This window comes from Watersipora subatra, chromosome 1 (assembly GCF_963576615.1).
Source record: "Watersipora subatra chromosome 1, tzWatSuba1.1, whole genome shotgun sequence".
Classification (NCBI taxonomy): Eukaryota; Metazoa; Bryozoa; class Gymnolaemata; order Cheilostomatida; family Watersiporidae; genus Watersipora; species Watersipora subatra.
Window position 1 is genome coordinate 40,322,180 of NC_088708.1, and position 25,058 is coordinate 40,347,237.

The 25,058-nt window shown below is 36.6% G+C and overlaps 1 protein-coding gene across 1 annotated transcript; it reads right to left on the reverse strand.

Moving 5' to 3' along the window:
• Window positions 1–12: 12 nt before the first annotated feature.
• Window positions 13–23,802, reverse strand: LOC137404285 (vacuolar protein sorting-associated protein 28 homolog). Its single transcript, XM_068090821.1, has 9 exons — window positions 23,721–23,802; window positions 21,966–22,024; window positions 18,858–18,924; window positions 18,484–18,573; window positions 18,241–18,343; window positions 16,622–16,723; window positions 6,796–6,849; window positions 3,660–3,751; window positions 13–572 (listed from the first exon to the last, which is right to left on the reverse strand). Exons 2-9 carry the CDS (start codon window positions 21,973–21,975, stop codon window positions 452–454), a joined length of 639 nt encoding a protein of 212 aa, XP_067946922.1. The 5' UTR covers window positions 21,976–22,024; window positions 23,721–23,802; the 3' UTR covers window positions 13–451.
• Window positions 23,803–25,058: the final 1,256 nt, after the last annotated feature.

Consider the following 25,058-nt stretch of genomic DNA (forward strand, 5'->3'; position numbering starts at 1 on the left):
TATGAGAGTCCATTAATATTTGTTTATAATTTATTTATAACAATATCACATATTCAATTGCACAGTATATGAAAGAAGCAATGTGAAAATAAAATCTATAGTTTATATAAGCCTCAGACACTTCAATTTCGTTTTAGCTCGCTACCATGGTAACCAGGCCTACTTGTTATGACATTTTGATTGGAATACTGAATTATGGGAAATGAACAAAACGCGGAGTGTGCCTAGTTATATGTCATCCAATAAAAACCAGTTAGTTGTTTCTCGGAATAAATAGCCATGCGAATAGCGGATATCCTGCATTAGCTATTACGCACAGCATCAGATAAATTAAAGTAAATGGCGTACACGATTCATAATCTACAAGTCATATGCATTTCTCTATTCCATGCCTCATGCATAACCCTAAAGTAATTATGATATGTTTATGTCTTGTAATATAAGAGAGTCTTCACTGGTTATGAAGGAAATTGTTAAATTCTGCATAAGAAGAGTCAAGATCATGCAGGAGTTGACGTATCTGCGAGTCATCAAGTTCGTCAGATGCCTGCATAGAGCTCAGCGTTTGCAGCCTGTAAGACAAAGAATAATACAAATTGTGTTTGTCAAAACATGAGTCAGCTAAACAGGGAAACATTAATGAACTTTGTGCAATGATGCTAGTGATCAAATTTCACAAAGATTGGGCAAATGTTGAAAGAATTCTTTACAAGCAATAATTGGCATCACCATCTATAAAATAACTTGTACCACGAACATAAATATGTTTAATTTAGCTGGAAACTAAATCTGTTTTATTTCAAGTTACAGTATTAATTTTATTTGCTGAATGTTGTGAACAAGTTGCTACAACATACGTACAGATTACACTCATTGGCTAATTTGTGATCAAAACATAACATGGCGATATAACATGGCTTATGATTTATAATGATTTATAACATGATTTATAACATGGCGAGTATTTTTAGATGAAACATATCAATACAAGATGAACAGACATCAACAGCATGCTTACTGAGTAGAGACGATCGAAAACTCAATATTATCTTTACCAACACGATGAGTTCAGCTATAGGCTACCCAAAATTGCCTAACATGTTTGTATCTGTTATTTAGCTTGGCATGCCAATCTCATACTACTACATGAGACAAAATATATCATGAACAACATGAGATTTAGCAAGTTATAAGCAAGAGCTATTCAGGTTGGGTTTGACTGCTGGTTTAGAGCAAAGTCCAATTATGCATCTCTTACTCGAGCATGTTACCCAGTTGATGGCTTGAGTTGATAAGTTAGACCTTCAGACTTGCTAGAGCAACATGATCTACTCTATTTATATACTCAGAACAGAGAACACCCCAGTCATGTGTCCATTTCATTGCTCATCAAATCACCATATGTCAGTCTATTAGTAGCTTTTAAACTTAACGAACCACCTTAGCAAAAGGCACCTTAGCAAATACGTGCTAACATACAGATAGTCATAGCAAGGCTACGGTCGTTACCATACAAATAGTCATAGCAAGGCTACGGTCGTTACCATACAAATAGTCATAGTGAACCTGTGGGTATATGAGTGTTAACATACAAACAGTCACAACTAACATTGTAATCCTGGAACTCACAAGCAGATAAACAGTACCTAGCAAATGTAGATCTGCACTGGATATGGAATTTAATCATATTTTCACAGCTTTTTGCTTTTTTCCTATTTGCAATGCATGGCAACCCTACAGAATGGACACATGGCAACCCTACAGAATAAACACATGGCAAACATGGCAACCCTACAGAATGGACACATGGCAACCCTACAGAATGGACACATACCAAACATGACAACCCTACAGAATGGACACATGGCAAACATGGCAACCCTACAGAATGGACACATGGCAACCCTACAGAATGGACACATGCTGTTAAAAAAAGGAAAATACAAAAGAACCCACGGACATTATTGAACGAGTAAAAGTACACCGCGGGAAGAGGTAGCCAAATCATAGCTGACTCGCCAGAAAACTATTTAATCAAATGAAAAAGGTTTCTCTCTAGCAAACGATCATGTGTATGCGTAAGTATACATTATTTGTTTGTTGCTCGTCACATAATAGTAGTATAAAGAACTCTGTGTTCTTACTAGACCAGGGGTCCAAGTTGAGAGAATTACTGCAATATGTTTAAGTACAGCCAGAATAAACCCGAGCACCTGCAGGTCTATCTGGTATAACGTCTTAGACAATCCTATACCAGTGTGAACCAGGGCTTAGCTTTTCCAGTGACTGTATATAACACTGAACAGAGAGGTTGATTGGTTGAAAGCAGCTCTGTCTGCGCTTGCAAAATTGATTTTTAAGCGTTCAGAACCCTAAAGAGCTTATTTGTAATTCTTACTTTTTTGCGATTGAGCCAAGATTTGAGTCAATCAAGAGATCAAACGAACAAAGAGCCTATACACATCTTAAGTTTGAATCTAACGGCTCGTAGGTAGAAAAAGGCCAACAAAACATGAATTATCTAATCTTAGTAATTAACGGCATGGTTATAGTTTTGAGTTTGTATATAAGAAAACAGGAGCAACTGCTAAATTGAAGCTAAAAATAAACAGAGACTGCCAACAAGGACTGGAGACATCAAGTGTGACCTCTGTAGCATCATAATGATGGCCTGCTTAGTTTGGTCATGAGAGGCTCCCATAACAGCACCAACTACAGCACCAGCTACAGCCAGGTGAACACAAAAGGCCACTTATAGCACATGTACTGTGTGACACCATGGGCTATATCATGGGCTATATCATGGGCTATCAATTATGTTGCTTACAAAACAGTGCATCCAGCAAGCTATAGACCCAGTCAATAATATTTTATGTGAGTCAGGAGTCATTAATGTCAGGGGTAATAAGTCTTCCCTGGTGCTTCGAGAAGATGAGATAATAAAATCCTAAGAGACATGAGGGTTCAAAGTTTGGTTGTCTCTCTGATGACTAACAGATTCACTACCAGATTCACTAACAGATTCACTAACAGGTTCACTAACAGATTCCCTAACAGATTCACTAACAGATTCGCTAACAGATTCACTAACAGATTCACTAACAGATTCATTAACAGATTCACTAACAGATTCACTAACAGATGCAGTAACAGATTCACTAACAGATTCATTAACAGATTCACTAACAGATGCACTAACAGATTCACTAACAGATTCACTAACAGATGCACTAACAGACTCACTAACAGATTTGCTAACAGATTCACTAACAGATTCGCTAACAGATTCGCTAACAGATTCGCTAACAGATTCACTAACAGATTCATTAACAGATTCACTAACAGATGCACTAACAGATTCACTAACAGATGCACTAACAGACTCACTAACAGATTCACTAACAGACTCACTAACAGACTCACTAACAGATTCACTAACAGACTCACTAACAGATTCACTACTCCCCGTCAAACACGTAACATTTGCCAACTTTGAGCCAATTTTAAAACCAAAGTGTAAACTGCTGAGATAATTGGTGATTGGTCAACCAATTTATGTAAAGATTGTTAAAACGCCGAGAAAGCCAACTGGTATTGATAACAATAAGCTAATGAGATTCATGAGACCAAATCAGAACATGGGAGTGAAGTTGACCTACCAGCCATTTATTTTAGTTTTGCCATCAAAGTTGGCAGGAAGGCTGCTCAAACGGTTCATGGTGTCGTACAGCTCTCTCAGATAAGGTTGAACCTGTTGAGACACAATATCATTATTTATTTTAGACAATCATTGCTTCAACAACACTTCAACAAGAGTGACATTTCTGCATATGACCGACATGGCAACATAAAGCTGTGATTCACAGGCTGAAGTGTACGGCACCGATGTTTGATAGCTACCCAGGCCGAGCATGTATATCAATCTACTTTTCCTGACGTCTTATACACAAGTGTTATGTTTAATAATACCTCCATCTGATGATATATAATTGATAATAATACCCACAATAGCTACGGTAGGCCTATATGCATTTTACAATAATATATACATATATATATATATATATATATATATATATATACACACATACACATGTATATATATATATTGTATATATACATATATACAATATATGCATAATAGCCAAGGAAAAACTATTGCGATATGGATTTACAATTTCGCTAACTTTTAAAATGAAAAAGTAGAGCGCTGAGCTAAAACAGAGTAAGCCAATCAGATGTGAGCAGTAATCATGTTTTCCAAAGAAAAATTGACACGCTCAATCGGGTGCTGATGTTACGACAAGCGCGTGCCAGCTTGTCGATGCTGTAGAATAATGCTTCATAATTGTAGTATACTAATGTATACTGTAGTATACATTATTGTAGTATACATTATATTGTAGTATAGTAATGCTTCATAATTGTAGTATAGTAATTGTATGAGACAGGAGCTAAATCTATCTATATATATATATATATATCTATATATATATATATATATATCTATATCTCAAAGTGTGTGTATGTGTGTTTGTGTCTCTCCAGCTATAGCTATTATTAGAATAGCTGTAGCTGGACAACGCTGACTCAACGTCATGGCATACCATCATTAGAAGCCTAGCGCTTATTAACTAGCTTACTGGAGTTTCCCATTGGTATCGTGCCAGGCTAATAGCAAGTGGTAGGCAACTTTCATCACTTCTCATTGTTTATAAGCTGATTTTTTATACCCGGGCAGCGCCGGGAGGCACAGCTAATATATATTTATTTCTCAATGTTGGTAATCTGTTGTTGTATATGTTCATCTAGCAGCTATTAAAATTTTGGAATAGAGAATCCGAAATGCAGAAGATTTGATCTCGGAACCTCCCATTCACCAGTCCGACGCCTTACTAACTAAGCCACACAAGCTTCATAGATTCGCTAGACAATTATATGTGTTGCTATATGGGAGCAAATAAGCTACTGCCTTTGGTCACGATGCAAAGTGATGGCATAATGTCGTAAAAAGAAGTAGCTCTTATTAGTAAGCTTACTCAAATTATCCATTGGCAATGTGCCAAGCTAATAGCTAGTGGCAGGCAACTCTCATTGCTTATAAGCTGATATTTAATACCCGAGCAACGCTGTGTAGCACAGCTAGTTTATGTATAAATCTCAGTGTCTGTTGTCTGTCCAGTTATAGCGATAAATTTTTACTAATGGAAAAATATGCTTTGCAGAGGATTTGATCTTAAAACATCAGGTTCTACAGACGCTGAGCTTATCTATTAGACTACATGTTCAACTAAGCATAGCGATCAATAATGGCGAAAACATTCATTATATCGGTTAAAATAGGCATAAGGTTGCACCACTCATAACGATTACTAGCTGGTCTCATGAGGTGAATGCCCGGCATTACATGAGTGATAAAAACAGCTTATAAACAGTTGCAGGTAATGTAGTGTAAAGATAATGTAGTAAGGAAATGTTTATAAGATGTTTTTTTATTATCCGTGCAATGCAGGGCATTCGGCTAGTCTATACCTATATATAAATCTCAGTGTCTGTCCGTCGGTCTGTCCAGCTATAGCTATTAAAATCTTGGAATGAAAAGCTCGCTTCGTGCTGGATTTGAACTCGCAGAGATTGCAACCACAAGTTTCTAACCACGCATTTAACCACTGAGCTACACGGTCTTTAGAATTCTATCACTCTTATCATATACCGTATACCTTTTTCTCGATTGCTCACGCCAAATGACGTATTAATTGATATATTGCTGCGCCCGCGAGTTACGATGCCCCTGTTACAAAGTATTTCTCGCTTAGCTCTAGATATGAAACACAATGGTTTTTGGTCCTCGCCATACTAGGGCAAATTTATTTTCTGTCATACGATATCAACAATAATTTATCTCAAAATTAAAATTTGGCGATTGTTGAACTGATTACGATGAAGTAACAAAAACGTCGATGTGCTAATTTGCCGATATCTCAGTTCAGCTTTATCCGTTATGGTTAAAACGAATTCGCAAATAGATAAGTGATAAAATTTTAGTTAAAGCTTTGAAGTTTACTAAAATACATACTAAAACTTCCTTCAAGTATGTTTTTAGGAAACTAAATTCAGTTAAGCTAGATTCAGTATTTATATTACACAGCTGTCTCGAAGATAATAACTCTACACGTAGCACGTTGGAATGTTACATTTTCTTGCAGATCTTAACCACGAAATGCACTAAAGTTATCGTAGGTAACTATAGTTACTAAAGTTAACATATTTTTAGTTACTACTTTTAATGATGATTTTGTTCAGGAGGTGATTGCGTTAGATAATTACTATGGGTTTCTATACCACTATAATATACGTCGTCGATACGATATTTTCGCCTTATGAGGCCAACCCTGAAACGAACTAAAATCATATACAAAATAATTTTACATAATTTTACGAAATTTAAAAGTTACAATTGTTTGAAAAAGTTTGAAAACCTTTATAGTTGTTTTATTTTTTCTCTTAATCCATTTGAACTCAACAAAAACACTTTTCTCATGATATGAAGTTTAAAAGTTATAATGGTAAATGTTGTCTATGTCAAATAAAAATAAATTTTCTGTCCAAAAACTTTTTTATTACCCGAGTAACGCCGGGCATTCAGCTAGTACTGCTATAAGTTGAACTGAAATGGTAGTAGCTGATACCAATGATAATTGATACAAGCTGGGGAAACAGCAATGGCTAGACGACAGAAGTCACCAGCATGTACAGGAATAAGAGAATGCAGGCGGTGCCAGGGTTTACTCTTACCTCATCCACTGACCTCTGGTCTAGTTTTAGAGCGTCCATTGTTGTTATGAATCCCTGCAATTAGAAAAGGCTGGTCACATATGAGCCTCACCATTCAAGCGATATTCATCCATTCTTATGGAAATGATATTGGCAAACAGAGACACCGATCTCCTCTAATGAGATCGTTGACACAGGCCAACCAACCAGTTCATGACAAACTAAAGCCTTTATGGCTTTGGAAAAAGTTATCAACCTCTGTGCTGATAGCGTTTGTAGCCAAGTGTGCATACATAGTCAGACAAATTTGAGTATAAATTAGACATATGAGTGCTGATAGTGTTTGTAATCGAGTGTACATACATAGACCGACACATTTGAGTATAAATTAGACATATGAGTGCTGATAGCATTTGTAACCAAGTGTACATACATAGACAAACACATTTGAGTATAAATTAGACATATGAGTGCTGATAGCGTTTGTAACCAAGTGTACATACATAGACAGACACATTTGAGTATAAATTAGACATATGAGTGCTGATAGCGTTTGTAACCAAGTGTGCATACATAGACAGACACATTTGAGTATAAATTAGACATATGAGTTGGAGTTGGTTGCGATGTCAAAAGTGACTGCCGATAAGCCGATAAGCAATCGTAGATGCTTTTGTAGATTTGCGATTGTAGATCCATCCATTATTATATTTAACTATAGCTTAGAATAGGAAGGAAAGACAATTGATATAAAACTGTAAAGGAGAACAATAAACCAGAGAGCTGACACTGAGCAAGACAAACGAGGTACATTAACGACCTAGAACTACATAAAACTACATTCCTTACTCGCTATAAGTTAAATTAACATTTAATAATGTTGCTCCAACTAATTGAATGTGTTTAAAGTCTTTAAATTGCTTTGAGTTATTACAAACCGTATATCTTTGAAAGAGTGAGAATGTATTTACATGTAAGTAGTAATAAGTTAATGCAACAATGGTATTTTATTTGTGGACTAACTTTCTAATCTTTTCTCTCTAAGTACCATGTCATGTGAGGACGTAGGCAATCATGGTTCGCCCCCCATTCCTATAACCACGACTGTTTTTGGCGGGTTTCAACAATGGTTTGCCATTGCTTTCTGTTGGGTGTTTTTATTGAGGCACAAGCTCTAGATAGCTGGCTGTTAGCTTGCAGAGAAGCTCTTCCACCCTTTTTCAGGTTTTGTTTTTAATCCTGCAAAGTTGCTAGCCACCCTCCTCATCCATGCTGGTACGCAGATGGGGAGGGTTGCTAGCCACCCTCCTCATCCATGCTGGTACGTAGCTGGGGAGGGTTGCTAGCCACTCTCCTCATCCATGCTGGTACGCAGATGGGGAGGGTTGCTAGCCACCCTCCTCATCCATGCTGGTACGTAGCTGGGGAGGGTTGCTAGCCACTCTCCTCATCCATGCTGGTACGCAAATGGGGAGGGTTGCTAGCCACTCTCCTCATCCATGCTGGTACGCAGATGAGGAGGGTTGCTAACCACCCTCATCCATGCTGGTACGCAGATGGGGAGGGTTGCTAGCCACCCTCCTTATCCATGCTGGTACGCATGACTCGACTGAGCACAGCAGCAATCGTAGTTGTATGCCCTTCCTAACACTACCAATGGTCCTTATGTGATTCAAACCACTGACCTATTGATCATAAAGGTGCATTTACACCAGGCCGATTTGTCGGAGTTGTTTCAACTTCGACAAAATCGGCCTGGTGTAAAAGGCAAATCGGTTGTAAAAACTGCATCGTCTCCGTCAAAGACACAAAATCGGTGAAATGCTACATACTATGTTGGTCCGATTTTGACGGCCGTCCTTGTCGGAGTGAAACAATAAATTGACCAATCATATCTCGTAAAATTGCAAAACTTCGCAATTGCGCGGGTAATATCATTAGCAATCGTAGCAATCATAAAACATGGCTGTTTATTCCGTTGTTCCTAAAGATCAGTTAAAATTAGCATTGAAAACACTGAGCTCTGAGCAGTTAATCACAGAGTTACAACCACGGTTCTACATATGGAACCATACGCATCCGGAGCATTTTTCACGGGCTCAAGGACAGTATGTGGATTTAGCCAAGTCGCTGAACAGTACAGGTTAGTAGGTCTAGCAATAGTGCGCAGTGTAGTGTTATCTATTGTGTAAACAGCTGATCTAGCAAAGGTAGTAAACATGTAGTAATTAAAAATTATTAATGTTTATGTTAATAGTTTGTTTATTACAACAAATTTAATAATGATCGCTTTTATTTGAACCCTCGCCAAACTGCAACCTATTTTCATCAATGCTGATGGTTTTATTAGAGATCACTCTCGTTGGTTTACCTACACAAAAATTCAATGTGTTAATTATTTATTTAGTTTTTTGTCTCATTTTAGTTCAAATTGTCAAAGCCAAGTATCAAGGGCTACGCACGTACTGGCTTAAAGAATACAAAAAAGTCCTCAGTTCCCAGAGGTCAGGTGCAGGGGCTGGAGATACTTATCAACCTTCTTGGCCATACTACACCAGCCTAATGTTTCTTGCAGCGACGGTGCATGTCAATCAGACTGAGTCGAGTATTGAGATGCCTAGTGAAGGTACGTAGTTCATATAGAGAGTTTTATTATTTGTACATGGTACATGTAACAATACCCACGCTACTGTATGACAAATCGACAACTAACTCATATTCGTCATCTTTTTCAGCACCCGCAGACTCAGCCAGTCAAGCTGACATGAATAAATCCGATTCAGCAGTGTTAGCTGTACCAATTGCCTCGTCTCCCAGTCTCGAGGAAATGAATGGTGATAGTGCGCCTGAAACTGCAGTTCAGCCATCCCGGTCGCTCAAGCGCAAGAGGGCGGAGTCTGAAGAAACCAGAGCTAAAACCTTAAAAGCGATAACAGACACTATGATGACAGTGCAGGAAAGTAGGAACCCAAAATTGGATGAGTATGACTATGCTGGCAAGATGATTGCTGAGCAGCTCCGCCAAATCTCAAATAAACAAGTAGCCTCGACCACATTGTTGAAGATTCAACAAATTCTTCATGAAGCTCGGTTTCAAGAGCAACCACCGGCACCTATATATGGCCAATCAACCGAAGCGGACACTGATCCGAGCTATTTAATATTATAGTACTAACAAGTTTTCATATAATCATAAACTTATATTTTCTGCATATATATACCTTTTTTATGGGAATACTAAACTTCTCATGTACAACATGGTTACCTACTGTTCATTTGGTCCATAACCATATATTATATATTGAATGTATCCCTTTTTTGTCCTTATTTTAAATATGTAAATCAAACAGTTTATAAAATTATGTATTTAAATCACTATGTAGGCTAAAATCTGAACATTTCATTTTTTTAATTTGCAACATTTCAAAAAATTGAAATGATCAGAATTCAGCCTACATAATTATTAAAAAATATAATCTAACAGCTGCTTTGTTTATATATGTGAAACAAGGACAAAAATAGGAGTAATTTAACATATAATTTATGGCCATGGACTAAGTTTACTATGGCGCCTTACAGTGCCTCGCCTTGCGCGTTCACAACTCGAGTTGTACAACTCGAGTTGCACAACTCGAGTTGTGAACACGCAACGCGACTTTTCAAAAGTAAGGTGCAATATATCGGTATTACGGTAGCATAACCGTAGATCTAGTTATATTAACAATGGTACATCAATAGGCACCCGTTAGCTAATAGAAATTAAACTGTATGTACTGTAAAACTAGAGCTAATAGCGAATTATTAGAATTATACTGTGCCGAGTTTGCAACTCGAGTTGTACAACTCGAGTTATATTTACAAACTCGAGTTGTACAACTCGAGTTGTGCAACTCGAGTTGTACAACTCGAGTTGCAAACTCGGCACAGTATAATTCTAATAATTCGCTATTAGCTCTAGTTTTACAGTACATACAGTTTAATTTCTATTAGCTAACGGGTGCCTATTGATGTACCATTGTTAATATAACTAGATCTACGGTTATGCTACCGTAATACCAGTATATTGCACCTTACTTTTGAAAAGTCGTGTTGCGCGTTCACAACTCGAGTTGTGCAACTCAAGTTGATCAACTCGAGTTGTGAACGCGCAAGGCGAGGCACTGTAAGGCGCCATAGTTTACAGACTATATTTACAGTGGATGACAAAGTTTGTAAATGAGATTTTTAGTTTTTTAGAAACGTGGTCCAGTTTATTTTGCACACCACTGTATATGTCATAAGTGTGTGATAATATTTTTACACAGATCAATAGGACTCAAATATTCAATAAACATGCACTTTACAAACTGTCTGTACCATTGAGCAAAATGTTAACTGCTGTACGGTAGATGGCAAACACCGTAATTGCTTCCATAAAAAATGAGCTCTTGTAGTGTTGGTTGATGTACATCGAATATAATAACTCATCAATCCATGACTGCGTTACCATTGCTTGACAGATCTAAAACATAGGTAATTCTCATTCACTACTGCAAGAGACAGTCTTAAATATGCTCACCAAACTACAGGTGAACCGTGTGAAAAATTTTGAAATTATTGCAATTATTTGTATCCCTGCACACAAATTGCTGATGAGAAATGTCAGAACACAAGAGATGAATTTCAAGCAGCCTAGTTATAAAATGCTTTAAAATCAAGCTCACCTGTATCATTGTAACAATGCGTACCCTCTCTGCCACCAGACTGCTCCATCTTTGTTGAGATAATCACAATACTGTTCCCGAACCATCTTAGCAGCTTCAGTTGGTCTAACGGGTCGAGCTTCAACACTAGGTATAGTGTCTGCTAGATTAGACGGTTCTCGAGGTAATGGTGGCACTGTTCCTTCAGGAGGATGGCAAGAACTACGAATCAGATTGTGCAGAGCGCAGCAAGCCAATACAATGGTTCTAGTTTTATCTGGCTGAAGGTCAATGCGACGAAGTAAAATTCGCCATGTCGAAGAGAGAATTCCAAATGAGTTTTCAATTAGTCTTCTAACCCGTGACAACCGGTAATTAAAAATTCTTCTCTCATCTGTCAAAACCCTTTTCGGGTATGGTCGCATCAAGTGAGATTTTAAAGGAAAGGCCTCATCGGCTAGTATTACATAAGGTAAAGGTTCTTTACACCCTGGCAGCAAGCGGGCAGGCGGTACGTTAATATTATTGCTAGTCAATGATGCCTGCAGCGTACTGACTTCAAAAACACCTCCATCTGAAGCTCGACCTTGTGCCCCAACATCAACATACGTAAAAGAGTAATTGGCGTCACACATAGCCAGCAAGATAATTGATTCCTGTCCCTTGTAGTTATGGTACTCAGACCCAGCACGCCAAGGCTTGTTCATCATCACATGTTTGCCGTCAAGGGCACCAATGGCATTTGGTATATTCCATTTCTCTTCCAAATCAGTCGAGATGTTGAGCCATTCTTGCACACTAGACGGAGTTTTAATAAAGTCGTCTTTTAAACAATTGTATATTGCTCTTGAAGTCTCGGAAATTATTTGTGATAAGCTTGCAACTGAGATATACCATTCATAATGCAGTTGAGTTAAACTAGAGCCGGTAGCTAAATATCTCAGTGTTACCATCAATCTTTCTTCGGCAGTAATAGCTTCTCTATAGTGGGTATCTAGCTTCTTTATTTCTAGCTCCACTTTCGATAAAACTAAGCAAAACTCTTCTTTAGACAATCGGAAATAATTTTGGAACGTGCCAACCCGGTTGGACGGTAGCTTGTCATCGCCAGTAGCATCGATTAGCTTGGGCACAGTTGAATAAAAAGCACCATGTATGGTACGTGATCCAGTAATTGGACCGACCCATGGTTTACCCTTTCTCAAATCTTCCTACAAATATACAGAACATGCAGTAGTACAATCATGTGAAAAGTCGGTTTGGGTCACAAACCGAGGAAAGATTTTCCCGATAATTAATAGGCAATATATATATATATGAGCAACCTTTATTGTGATAATCAATAGTCATATTTTACAATATGCTTTCCACAAGGTACCACAGCTAGTAAACTAACTAAAAAGCAATGTACAACAAAAAGTATTGTTTAAACAAAAATTGGACAAACAAAAACTCCGTGAAAATAGTTATGCATATCTATGACAACAAATTTCTAGTTATGAAAACAACCAACGTATAATGTTAAAATAGGTAAGACTAGATGGTTAATGGTATTATTGGTCAGAGAATAGTAGGTGTAGTTTGAGTTTGGTTTTAAAAGATTTTACAGGTGTTGTAGGGTAGAACACATGTAGGCCATATATAAGATAAGAATGGATAAAATTATAGTAATATAGTCTGGCAATATCAAAGTTCATAAGATGACGAATGTTATAAAATAAACGTAGGTTAGATGATGTTATTTGACATGAATGAGATGTGGTCTGGTTGATGACAAAGCCAAGTAGTTTAAAAGTAGATTGCCTTGTTAGGGTACTGTCGAATATAGAAACTGTCAGAGGGAAATGCAATGGTGGATTTACTAAGATATAGTGATATTTCGATAAATATTAGCAATATTTTTTCTAACAGTTTGTCTAACCGGGTACAGTGACAATTAATAAAATTACGTAAATTGAAACATTGATGAAAAACCGTAAACAATATTGTTAAATTAAATGTTAACAATATGAATAGCTTAAATAATTGACTATACAATGTATATCCAAATTAAAATATGCGCACGTACCTGTTTTTCTTCGACTTCATCTAAAATTATAACGGCTGCAGCTGCAGCACAACATAGTAGTAAATCGTCGTTGTCTTGTTCCATCCTTGAAAAAAATTACTTTTGACGAACTAAATTATTACTATTGTTACTATAAGAATTATGGTAAGTTGAAGCTGTGTGGGCGTGCTATGAATCAATGGCAAGGTTATCGTTTCCGTTTATGGTGATAAACGCTCAAAATGGAATAGGTATCGATGTTGTATTTAATTGGTTAAAATAGTGACCCATTTTGTATAATCGGAGTTGAAGTTGGTCCGGTGTAAAAGCCTCTGCAAAAACGTATTTCAAATCGTAGACAGACTAGAAGCGGTTCCAACTCAGATTTCGTCGGAGTTGAAACAACTCCGACAAATCGGCCTGGTGTAAACGCACCTTAAGCCAGCATCCTAACCACTGAGCCACGACTGCCTTTAGTCTTAGTTCAATATTAGTGATAGGATGGTAAACTATTGTTACCCTCTTGGTATGAGTACTTTATGATTTCTGACATATTTTAAATTAACAAGTTAGGACAAACCATAATAGTGCAATCATTGGTTATGGAATATTATACACTGAGAGTGCCGCGAATCATAGCCATACTGGTTATGTGATATCCTTATTGTGTTCAGATGCTTATTGCAAGCCATGGACTGGGACAATATCACAAGACATCAACATCCTGGTGGTCTGAAAGCTATATTGCACCAAAAAGCCAGCTGTTGAAGGCATCCCTTTCATCACATTATTAACTGGAGGTATTCGATGGATTAGTTAAAGTATGGCAAGTAAAAAATGCAATGAATTGCGAATGCAACTGCGGACGGACAACTGGAACAATTTTATGACAACAGATACGACAACAGCGAAATCTAAGAATTCGCCAACTCATTATGAGACAAGCAACGCCATCTTATTGGAAGAATTTACTTGTGGAACAATTCATAATCATTCATCTTGCTTGTGCATGAGCATGTGCGCTAGTCAATGACTCACTGACGAATAGTATTTATTGTCATTATAGCCGTCCAAAACTAATATAACACTTACTGCTATATAGCAAACTATCCATTGAGTTAATAAAATAATTTTATGGTATAGGCAACACATTAATACTGTACCACCTTCTTTTCTCTGAGGATTATCTACAGAGTTGTTTAAGTCCGATATTCTTCACAAAAATAAATCCTACTACAAAAATGGATACAGACTCCAATTTTTTTAATGTGTCACAATGATGTTGAAGTCTATTGCATGCCACTGTCAGATTATCACAATATAAGATCACCATAGCAAAAACCAGCAAGATTTAATTTCATTTAAATATTTGTTTTGTTTTTATCAAACTTGATTAAACTTTGCGAAAATTAGTGTATGCATATGCAAAATTTCCAATTTTCAGCTATTCAAAAAAGATGTAAACAGTAAATTTTTAACACTGTTTTGAGGCGTATGTTTATAAGAAGTACTGCGTAGGCAACACTGTTTTGAGGCGTATGTTTATAAGAAGTACTGCGTAGGCAACACTGTTTTGAGGCAAATGTTTATAAGAAGTACTGCGTAGGCAACACTGTTTTGAGGCGTATGTTTATAAGAAGTACTGCGTAGGCAACACTGTTTTGAGGCGTATGTTTATAAGAAGTACTGCGTAGGCAACACTGTTTTGAGGCGTATGTTTATAAGAAGTACTGCATAGGCAACACTGTTTTGAGGCGTATGTTTATAAGAAGTACTGCGTAGGCAACACTGTTTTGAGGCGTATGTTTATAAGAAGTACTGCGTAGGCAACACTGTTTTGAGGCAAATGTTTATAAGAAGTACTGCGTAGGCAACACTGTTTTGAGGCGTATGTTTATAAGAAGTACTGCGTAGGCAACACTGTTTTGAGGCGTATGTTTATAAGAAGTACTGCGTAGGCAACACTGTTTTAAGGCAAATGTTTATAAGAAGTACTGCGTATGCAGCACTGTTCTGAGGCGTATGTTTATAAGAAGTACTGCGTAGGCAACACTGTTTTGAGGCGTATGTTTATAAGAAGTACTGCGTAGGCAACACTGTTTTGAGGCGTATGTTTATAAGAAGTACTGCGTAGGCAACACTGTTTTAAGGCAAATGTTTATAAGAAGTACTGCGTATGCAACACTGTTCTGAGGCAAATGTTTATAAGAAGTACTGCGTAGGTAACACTGTTTTGAGGCAAATGTTTATAAGAAGTACTGCGCAGGCAACACTGTTTTGAGGCGTATGTTTATAAGAAGTACTGCTTAGGCAACACTGTTTTGAGGCAAATGTTTATAGGAAGTATTGCGCAGGCAGCAAAGGTGAATAGTTAGCAGCATTTGAGCATCCCGATATAAGAAAGCCAGATCAAGGGAGACAAATATGAATTTGGTTTAACATAAATTACAACATATTATGGTGCGAGTGAACTGTTTAGAAGAATCAGCAGAGCGATAACACAACTCCTTTGAAACTATTTCTTACTGAAACATGTCAATGATACTAACAAAACATCGGCAATAAAGAATAAAATAAAACAATTTGTCGAGGTTAAGTTAAATAGGCTCCCATGAAGTATTGTATCATCAGATATAAACTGTATAGTTAGCAGCACGTGACCGCACTGCCTGGCCAATTACAGACTAAAGGCAGCAAATTTTCATTCTATTGTTAATAAAAGGTGTAAAAACTTAAAATTCCTCTGTTCATACCTCCAACTACATCTCTAATTACACCACAAACGGCGTTACATATTTGTTTGTGGTCTTCCTGGCAACCTTCAACTCGTTGGAAATAATTATAATAATTTATACACTAGGCACAATTATACAATTATTATACTAAGCTAGTTGAAATGGTACCTATAAAGAATTGCTTGCTCGCATAAAGCAATGTACCGAGTAGATAACTCCCACGTAAAGCAGACCTGATATGAGTGAATAGCGTTTGGTCTTATCCTTCAAGATATGAACTTAGGTAAAGCAATGCGAGTAAACAGTACTATGTAAACTTTCCTATTTCCAAACGGATGAACTAAGCAATGTAAGAGAAGAGAAGAGAAGAAGGTGACACGTACCGACACAATATCTGCAACACATTTAGTAGTGTTGCCAGCATCATCCTTGACTGTAAGTGGTCGACCTTCTCTAATCCGTTCTAGAGCAGCTGCACAGTCCATCTGAAATACAATGACAGCGATTCATAAAGTTAAAACCAAAAAAACATCACAGAGGGTGTAACTCGTATGTGAAATACAATGACAGATATAAAGTTAAAACCAAAGAAACATCACAGGTGTAACTCGTATGTGAAATACAATGACAGCGATTCATAGAGTTAAAACCATAGAAACATCACAGGTGTAACTCGTATGTGAAATACAATGACAGCGATTCATAGAGTTAAAACCATAGAAACATCACAGGTGTAACTCGTATGTGAAATTTAACAACTAAAATAAATTAATTTTGGACAATAAAAAATGGGGCATGAAAGGCTAGTTTCTCATTTAATCAAAACTGTTGCCTTTTTCAATAATTAATATTGCTCTTGACAAATAGAAACAAATTCATGGCAGAAACCATCATAAAAATAGTCAAAAGTTGCATTTTTACAGATTTTACATATAAGTGTTGCAACCTTTTGCATTTATAAAAATGGAGCTGCAAGTACTCTTCTTTTTTGTGACATGAAAGTCTAACATGTATAATACAGAAATAGGGAGGTATAGAGTAGTGTGGTAGGAGACAAGGAAGAGAGCACAGGGAGGTATAGAGTAATGTGGTAGGAGACAAGAAAGAGAGAACATGGAGGTATAGAGTAGTGTGGTAGGAGACAAGGAAGAGAGAATAGGGAGGTATAGAGTAGTGTGGTAGGAGAGAAGGAAGAGAGAACAGGGAGGTATAGAGTAGTGTGGTAGGAGACAAGGAAGAGAGAACAGGGAGGTATAGAGTAGTGTGGTAGGAGACAAGGAAGAGAGAACAGGGAGGTATAGAGTAGTGTGGTAGGAGACAAGGAAGAGAGAACAGGGAGGTATAGAGTAGTGTAGTAAGAGACAAGGAAGAGAGAACAGGGAGGTATAGAGTAGTGTGGTAGGAGACAACGAAGAGAGAACAGGGAGGTATAGAGTAGTGTAGTAGGAGACAAGAAAGAGAGAACAGGGAGGTATAGAGTAGTGTAGTAGGAAACAAGGAAGAGAGAACAGGGAGGTATAGAGTAGTGTGGTAGGAGACAAGGAAGAGAGAACAGGGAGGTATAAAGTAGTGTGGTAGGAGACAAGGAAGAGAGAATAAGGAGGTATAGAGTAGTGTAGTAGGAGACAAGGAGGAGATAATAGGGAGGTATAGAGTAGTGTAGTAGGAGACAAGGAAGAGAGAATAGGGAGGTATAGAGTAGTGTGGTAGGAGACAAGGAAGAGAGAACAGGGAGGTATAGAGTAGTGCGGTAGGAGACAAGAAAGAGAGAACAAGGAGGTATAGAGTAGTGTGGTAGGAGACAAGAAAGAGAGAACAGGGAGGTATAGAGTAGTGTGATAGGAGACAAGGAAGAGCGAGAGAGAGAGAGCAGGGAGGTATAGAGTAGTGTGATAGGAGACAAGGAAGAGCGAGAGAGAGAGAGCAGGGAGGTATAGAGTAGTGTGATAGGAGACAAGGAACAGAGGCTAGTACGGTGAAAGACAAGCTTCCAAGGTGTTACCTTATAGGCCTTCATGAACTCCTCGACAGTCTTGTACATGCTCTGTACCTGTTTGAATGCTGACTTGTACTGGGCAAGGAGAGTTGCACATGCCTTCTGATAACTGCAAATATGGCATTTACCTAAACACAAGATTTTTTGCACTCGCAAGGCACTGGTGTCTTTTGTCAAGGCAGGTCATCAAGTTTTTAAAAAGTAACCATTAACAATTTTAATCTAACACTCATCAAGATGCCAACTCACTCTTTGGCGTTGACAGCGTCCTTGATATAGGCCTTCTCGAGGCACTGCAATGTGTTAATAACAGCGAAGAGGTCTGCCATGGTATCATACCTAAATATAGAATATTCTTGTCTAAAAATCTAGCATTAGAGTTTTGTAAAGCATATAAATATATTAATTCAAATGTAGGCCTCAGATAAATACAGCTCCAAACTATGATTTATTTAATAATTTGTATAAAAATGTCAGATAAAGCATGAAATAAAAGCCAGTTACAAAGTGCATCTAGTATTATGGATACTGCTTCAGAATGCTACTAAAGGTTGCTGCGAGTTTAAGCAATAAACTTCAGTTAGCAAAAATGGCAGAACTCATCAATTACTATACGGACTTACTTTTCTCGTTCTCGCATATTTTTGTAAAGTTTAACCTCATCATATAACTCTGGCCAATTAGCACTAGCTGCAATATATGAGCAACATATAATTTAACATGAGATTAACATAGTAGAGCTAATACAATATGCCAAATAAAGTTGAAATAATAAAGCAGATTGGCTACATAAATAATAACATTGTCTGCGCTCATTTTACCTATGAAAAATATTGTAAGTTTACCAGAAAATTTTCATATGAATTTTATACTAGATAGTAGTAGAAAGAATTTCCTTAAAAAATGATAAGTGCAGTAACTCTAAAATTTCCCTTATAGTTATTTTAACAAGAGCAGAGTATACTGCGTTCAGACAACCACATACTTTTGTTGAATACTCCAGGAAAACTGACCATAAAAAGAATATTACTTTTTTGTGAATTTCAATGGTTGCTATCTGTAAAACCTACAATTCGAAATTTGACTATTATACCCTTTGTGTGCTGACATCTTTTAAGACCTTGACAAAGCAGTTGAGACTAGTGAGTGGAATACCAATGAACATCTCTCGAATGTTATTTAAAATCTTACATATCCAAGCAATGCCTTAACACAAACTGGAAGAAACATGTGTCGTTTATGATTACCGTAAAATCTCTAATTGAACGCCACGGCGCTCTATTTTTCAACCTTTTTTCAATGGTGGTGGTCGATTGGAGGCGGTGTTCAAATAGAGGCTGACAGTGCATTTTTGAAATGGCTCATTAGAATTTTGGGAAGATAAGTTAAGCCCTTTTTCGGGCAAAGCAAATTTTTGCTATATGTTGCCCTCTTTTTACGGCGGAACGATATTAAACATTATGGATGCAAGAAATCTGCTAACCTACCTCCAACTTGTCAAAGATCTCTTAACAAATATGCATTGAGAAACCGAGAAATATTTCTAGCAGTTGATATCTATTGCTTGTAATTAACCTGCAATGATATTATAGCCTGTATATTGCTTTGCAATTTGTTCGATCTTTCAATTTTTATTTCATTCTAAATTTGAAGACATTTTCCCACGACCAAACAAGAGCGAAGCGATTGATTGGGAGATTTATGATAAATGCACATGTGCACACAACTCCCGAAAAATTATCCGTTAACGGCCGTCACCAAACCCTGGCAACGAAATCCTATCAACAAATTTAACTATTTTTCAGTGAAGTCGTTTAAGTATAATAATGATACAAAACGCATATGAACCTATTTAAATATGTTACCAAGCCTTTGAAAGGTTACCGCAACTTCCTAGAACTAACCCATCTGATCAGATTATACACAAATAGACAGATTAAGTTGGACGAAAATTAAATTAAAATAGGAGTACAGAAATCGTTTCATTTTTGCCAATTTCAATTTTTTCATTTTCATTTGCCGACACATTTGAGTACTTTCGTATTCTAACTGATGTCCAACGCAGTGTAAATAAAAGAAATGACGATGATGTTTTTTTAACGATTCTTATGAGATTATTACAATAATTAATTATAAGTTTGGATGACTACAGAACAATGACTACGTAGTACAGATTTTCTAAAAATCTATATAAATATCACAACTTCGTGATATTGTTAGTTATGACGTTTTGAAATGTAAACAAAATTGTGCATTGGTTTTATATTATTACTATATTAATAATATTGGTTATTCTAATAATATCAGTGCATTTTACTTCTAATATTGGCCAATATTGCATTTCTCTTTTTGCAGGAGGAGAGATATAAACATATAATCTTTTCCTTTCATTATTGCTATTTGTTGTATATAATAACACCCACACCTAGTACATTACAGCTACCATTGCAGTTATCCTATTTGACTGCTAATATTGCATTTCTCAATGATCAGTACCCTTTCTTTTTTCCAATATCACTTTGGCCGTGGGCTGTATGACAGTGGAATTTCTAGTTATTTTATATCTATATTTACCAATGCTACCTGAAAGCTCGTTGCACTCATTGATATGTTTGCTACAGTTTGCAGCAAAAACTAATTTTTTATGTGCAATAGAAAAGGAGTTACGAGCGTCGATCAATTGGAAGATCAGATCACCGCAATGATGCTATTAGATAATATGCTATAAATCTGCAAATTTGTTAGTTATATAATGATAATCCATCAAATGCTACAAATATATGCTCATGAACAAATGACATAAATGAACCATACTTATATTACATGCAAAACAAAAATTAATGTTTTTAAAACAAAAATATTTGCATCGTTTGTTGGGATAACTGCGTTCTGATTGTTGCTTTCGATTGCATGAACATCTTCTGGTTGTTCAATACCTTCCACAATGTCATCTGATTTCAACTCTTCTTCTGCATTGCTGAACTAGTCGACCTTACCGTCCAAACAATTTTTGGCAGAGCAAAACTTTTACGCGTTGCATTTAGCACTAATGCAACGTGTAAAAGTTTTGCTCGCTAAACGTAACCTTTGGCCCAAAACTTGCAAACCATTTTTTTATATATGTACATTGAAGTATTAATTAAGGCTGGGTTAAACAAGGAACTACTATTAGCCTGAGACAGTTACATTGTATTAATTATTTCTATGGTGCTGCTTTCAAAGTTCATCTACCATCATAAGTTTAAACCATTTTTTATGTGCAGTACGAAGTATCAAGACCGCATTAAGCAGAAACCACTATTAGCCTAAGACAGTTATTAACTATTTCTATGGTGTTGCTTTCAAAGTTTTAACAAAAAAAGTGAAAATCTCTGGAGATGGACAACGAGAGAATTGATTGTTATTAATTTGAACGATTCATTATTAATACGTTCTGTGGACACTTTTCTACTGATCACTTGATATTATGGGTTCATAAAGATAGTTAAAGTGGCGGTCAAATAGAAGAGCGGTCAAATGGAGGTGGCGTTCGAATAAAGGGTGGCATTCAATTAGAGGTTTTATGGTAATTCCATTTTAATGTACAACAAAGAGTCATTGAGAGGTCCAACTCGATTAAATGCATCATGCATGCCGGAGGTTTGCAAAACATCCATTCAAAACAATACACACTGCGAGTAAACTAAGACAGCTAGAGCTATGCAGTAGTCAGTAAAGCTAGAATTTGTTACCAGCTGCCATGACGTGCTCAAATCTTCCTCTAGCACAAGAATGTGGCTTGAACGATCGCCTGTAAAGAAAATGATTGCCACCTTTCACAATGGTGAGTAAACTCCATTACAGCTGCTGTCTCATGCAGAGTAATAAAGGAACACTGATTTTACATACTTATATTACGCTGTTATGTATACATGTTTGTATGACTTGTTATAATATGTATAACTATCAAATAACAGACCGTTCTTACTGTTGTATGTGCTGACATATATTATATGACAAGGTGTCTACAAATATTAAAACTTTGTGTCCCACTGTATCCACAAAAGCAGTTGGTTTTGTGTGCGTCTGTCTTGTTATCACAGAGAACTAAAGAATTGCAGCTATAAATACCTGCCTTAAATAGTTATCAAAAAATTAAATGCTGTAATAAGACCTATATTTGATTTTTCCTGTAAAAGTAATTAGACTAAATTGACAGTTGATGAAAAAAATCATAACGAATGCGACCTAGAATGAAAATTCCAAATTTTGCTTGACTCATACATTGGCTAGAACTACCATCAACATTGCCAAGATTGAAAGAAGTGTAATAACAAATGCAAACTAGCCTGGAATAAAAATAAGAGAGTATATCCAAAGCTATACCGTATAAGTTACTAATTTGATTATTTGAATGACGACTCATACTAAAGCCTAGTGCAAATGCCTCCATAACTGACTCGATAAAAAATACCATGCCGCAGTTAAGTCCGCAAATTTTAGTTTCTTCTAACTTTTACAACGCTCAACGCCAACATAGGGAGAATGGTGTTTGTGCAAACTTCTACCTGGGACAAGTTAAACCTATAATTGCACGACTTGTGTATACCAAGTCTTTTGACAGATCACATTGTAAGAGTGTGATAATATGACGCATTGTAGATTTTTGACTGGAAACTCAATATTGTAAGGGCAGATAGAACTATGATGAAAGGGAAATATTTTAAAGACAAGGATAATTTTTTGCAAAATTCAGCATTATTTTCCTTGAATTAAATGACAAAAGTATGCTCACAAAGGTTAAATAATTACTAACTATTTCTTTAGGTAGCTAGTAGCACCAACAAATGTTGAATACTTCTTACTAACTAGTGAAAAGGCCAAATGGAACCAATTTTCTGTGATACGTTATGAGTATGAACCAAAGTTTGAGAAATCATTTCAGATTTTAACAGTGTTGAGGTGATCCAGCAAAGCAAAGTAAATCTAAAGCAGTTAACAGTTCGACTAGGCCAGCCTTTTCTGAAAATCCCAAGTCCTGGAGAAACTAGCCAATATTGTTAACCCAAAACTTATAAATGTTCAATTCATGGTCACACATATCCTAGAATGTAAACACACAAACGATCTACACAAGACACTAAACAAAAACAATACTGCTTTAATTTTGGGCTAACCATAATTTTCAACCAAAAACGTCTGCGGTTAAAATGAGTCCATACTATTTAACAAATATATTAGCGAAATACTAAAACTAGTGAAAACCACTGAGAGATAAAACGTTTAAAAGCTCAATCTTCATAACAATGAATAATATCCAGAAGACTGAATTTTCAAAGAAGCTTTTCATCAGAATTTATTCGTTTTGTTTTCCGGAAAAAAAGTTCAAAAGGATTAATACCGTCGTAGTTGCTGAATGAACTACTAGCCCTAAACTACAAAAAAACCGAGACATTTGTACGTATAATAGTTCATCGTTAGTAGAAATTTACAAAGCAGCGTCACACCTATAGTAAGCGATCACGGCTTATTTTGGTCAAACTAAGTAACTGATGAATCATGTAGACGCAACTAGAAAGTTACAAAAACCACAGTCGATCTTAAACGGAAACATTGGGAAACAATTTCATAACTGCATGGTTCGTCTTGGTGAAGTACGGAAGACGTCAGTTTGATCGAAAACCGAGAACAATTTTGCAACAACCTATCGAGGCGTCGGCTTACCACCTCCGCGTTATGAAGAATCTTTGCTAACAAATTGTTACGCTTTAACGGGGTGTTGTTGCGTTGCCATGTTCTTCACTTTTAATCGGTCGCAATTTCTTTAAGCAGTACATTTGTTGGAACATTCGTGTAGTTTTAAAGCGATAACATTCAGAAATTACTCGTGTAATATAATTATTCAAATTAAGTACGAAAACTGTGTTGTTTAAAGAGCCTAAAATTGTTTAGATAATTCATTTGTTGTGCGATTGTGCTACGGCTTTTTATGGAATACCTATTACTAGACATGCTGTTTTCATCTGTCTAGTTCATAGTTAACAAAGCCAAAATTAATACTTTTTGATAACGTTAACATTAAATAGAAAAAAATAATTAAAATTATGGTCACTAAATGCTTAACGTTTTCACCAATTAGTCTTGGATCAATGACATAAACCCCAACATGGGGGGGATTTTATATCATTGCTTAGATTATTTGCAAATTTACGAAGTTTTGAAAACAAAAGAGCACCGACAGTTAAGCAGTCAATTAAATTTATTTAGACTGATGCGAAATTTATGAAATTTTTTAAATCACGAGAATAGTGTTGTGGAAGTCAGCGCTGACTATCCACTTGCAAGTGGGTTCAGGCCTGCCAACCCAAGAGTGGGGCAATGTTTGAGATTTGGTTTTGGGGCAATTGATGCATCAATGGTAGTATATATAAAATTGGGGAAATTGGGGCAAAAATCTCACGCATTTCTCACTCGTTTTCACTTTTTCTTTTGTGTGATTGCGTGAGTCTCACGCCCAATGCATAAGAGTTGGCAGGCCTGAGTGGGTTCTGGTTACAAGTTGTCTTATACCTTATGAGTATTAGCTCTCATGCACAACTATAATTGTTGCAAGCAAGGTGACTGGTGAATGAGTATGGTTCTTTATTATGCAAGCTCAAGCTGCACAGAGATGAGTTAATGTTACTACGCCGTTCTTAATGATAATCAAGAACGTAACACTCAGTCTTGTAGTTTCGCCACTCGCAGTCCGTATCTTGTGTTCTTTGTTCTTCTGTCACTAGGGTATCTTCTTTTGTTACATATTCTTACCCATCCTGTTATACACTGTCTTACATATCCTTATA

Bases quoted from the DNA above. Each gene is read 5' to 3' on its own strand.
- LOC137404285 (XM_068090821.1), bottom strand. The intron at 16,724-18,240 runs GTAACACCTTGG...ATTGTATTTCAG, and splicing joins AGTTCATGAAGGCCTATAAG to ATGGACTGTGCAGCTGCTCT. The intron at 573-3,659 runs GTAGGTCAACTT...TTTGTCTTACAG, and splicing joins AAAACTAAAATAAATGGCTG to GCTGCAAACGCTGAGCTCTA.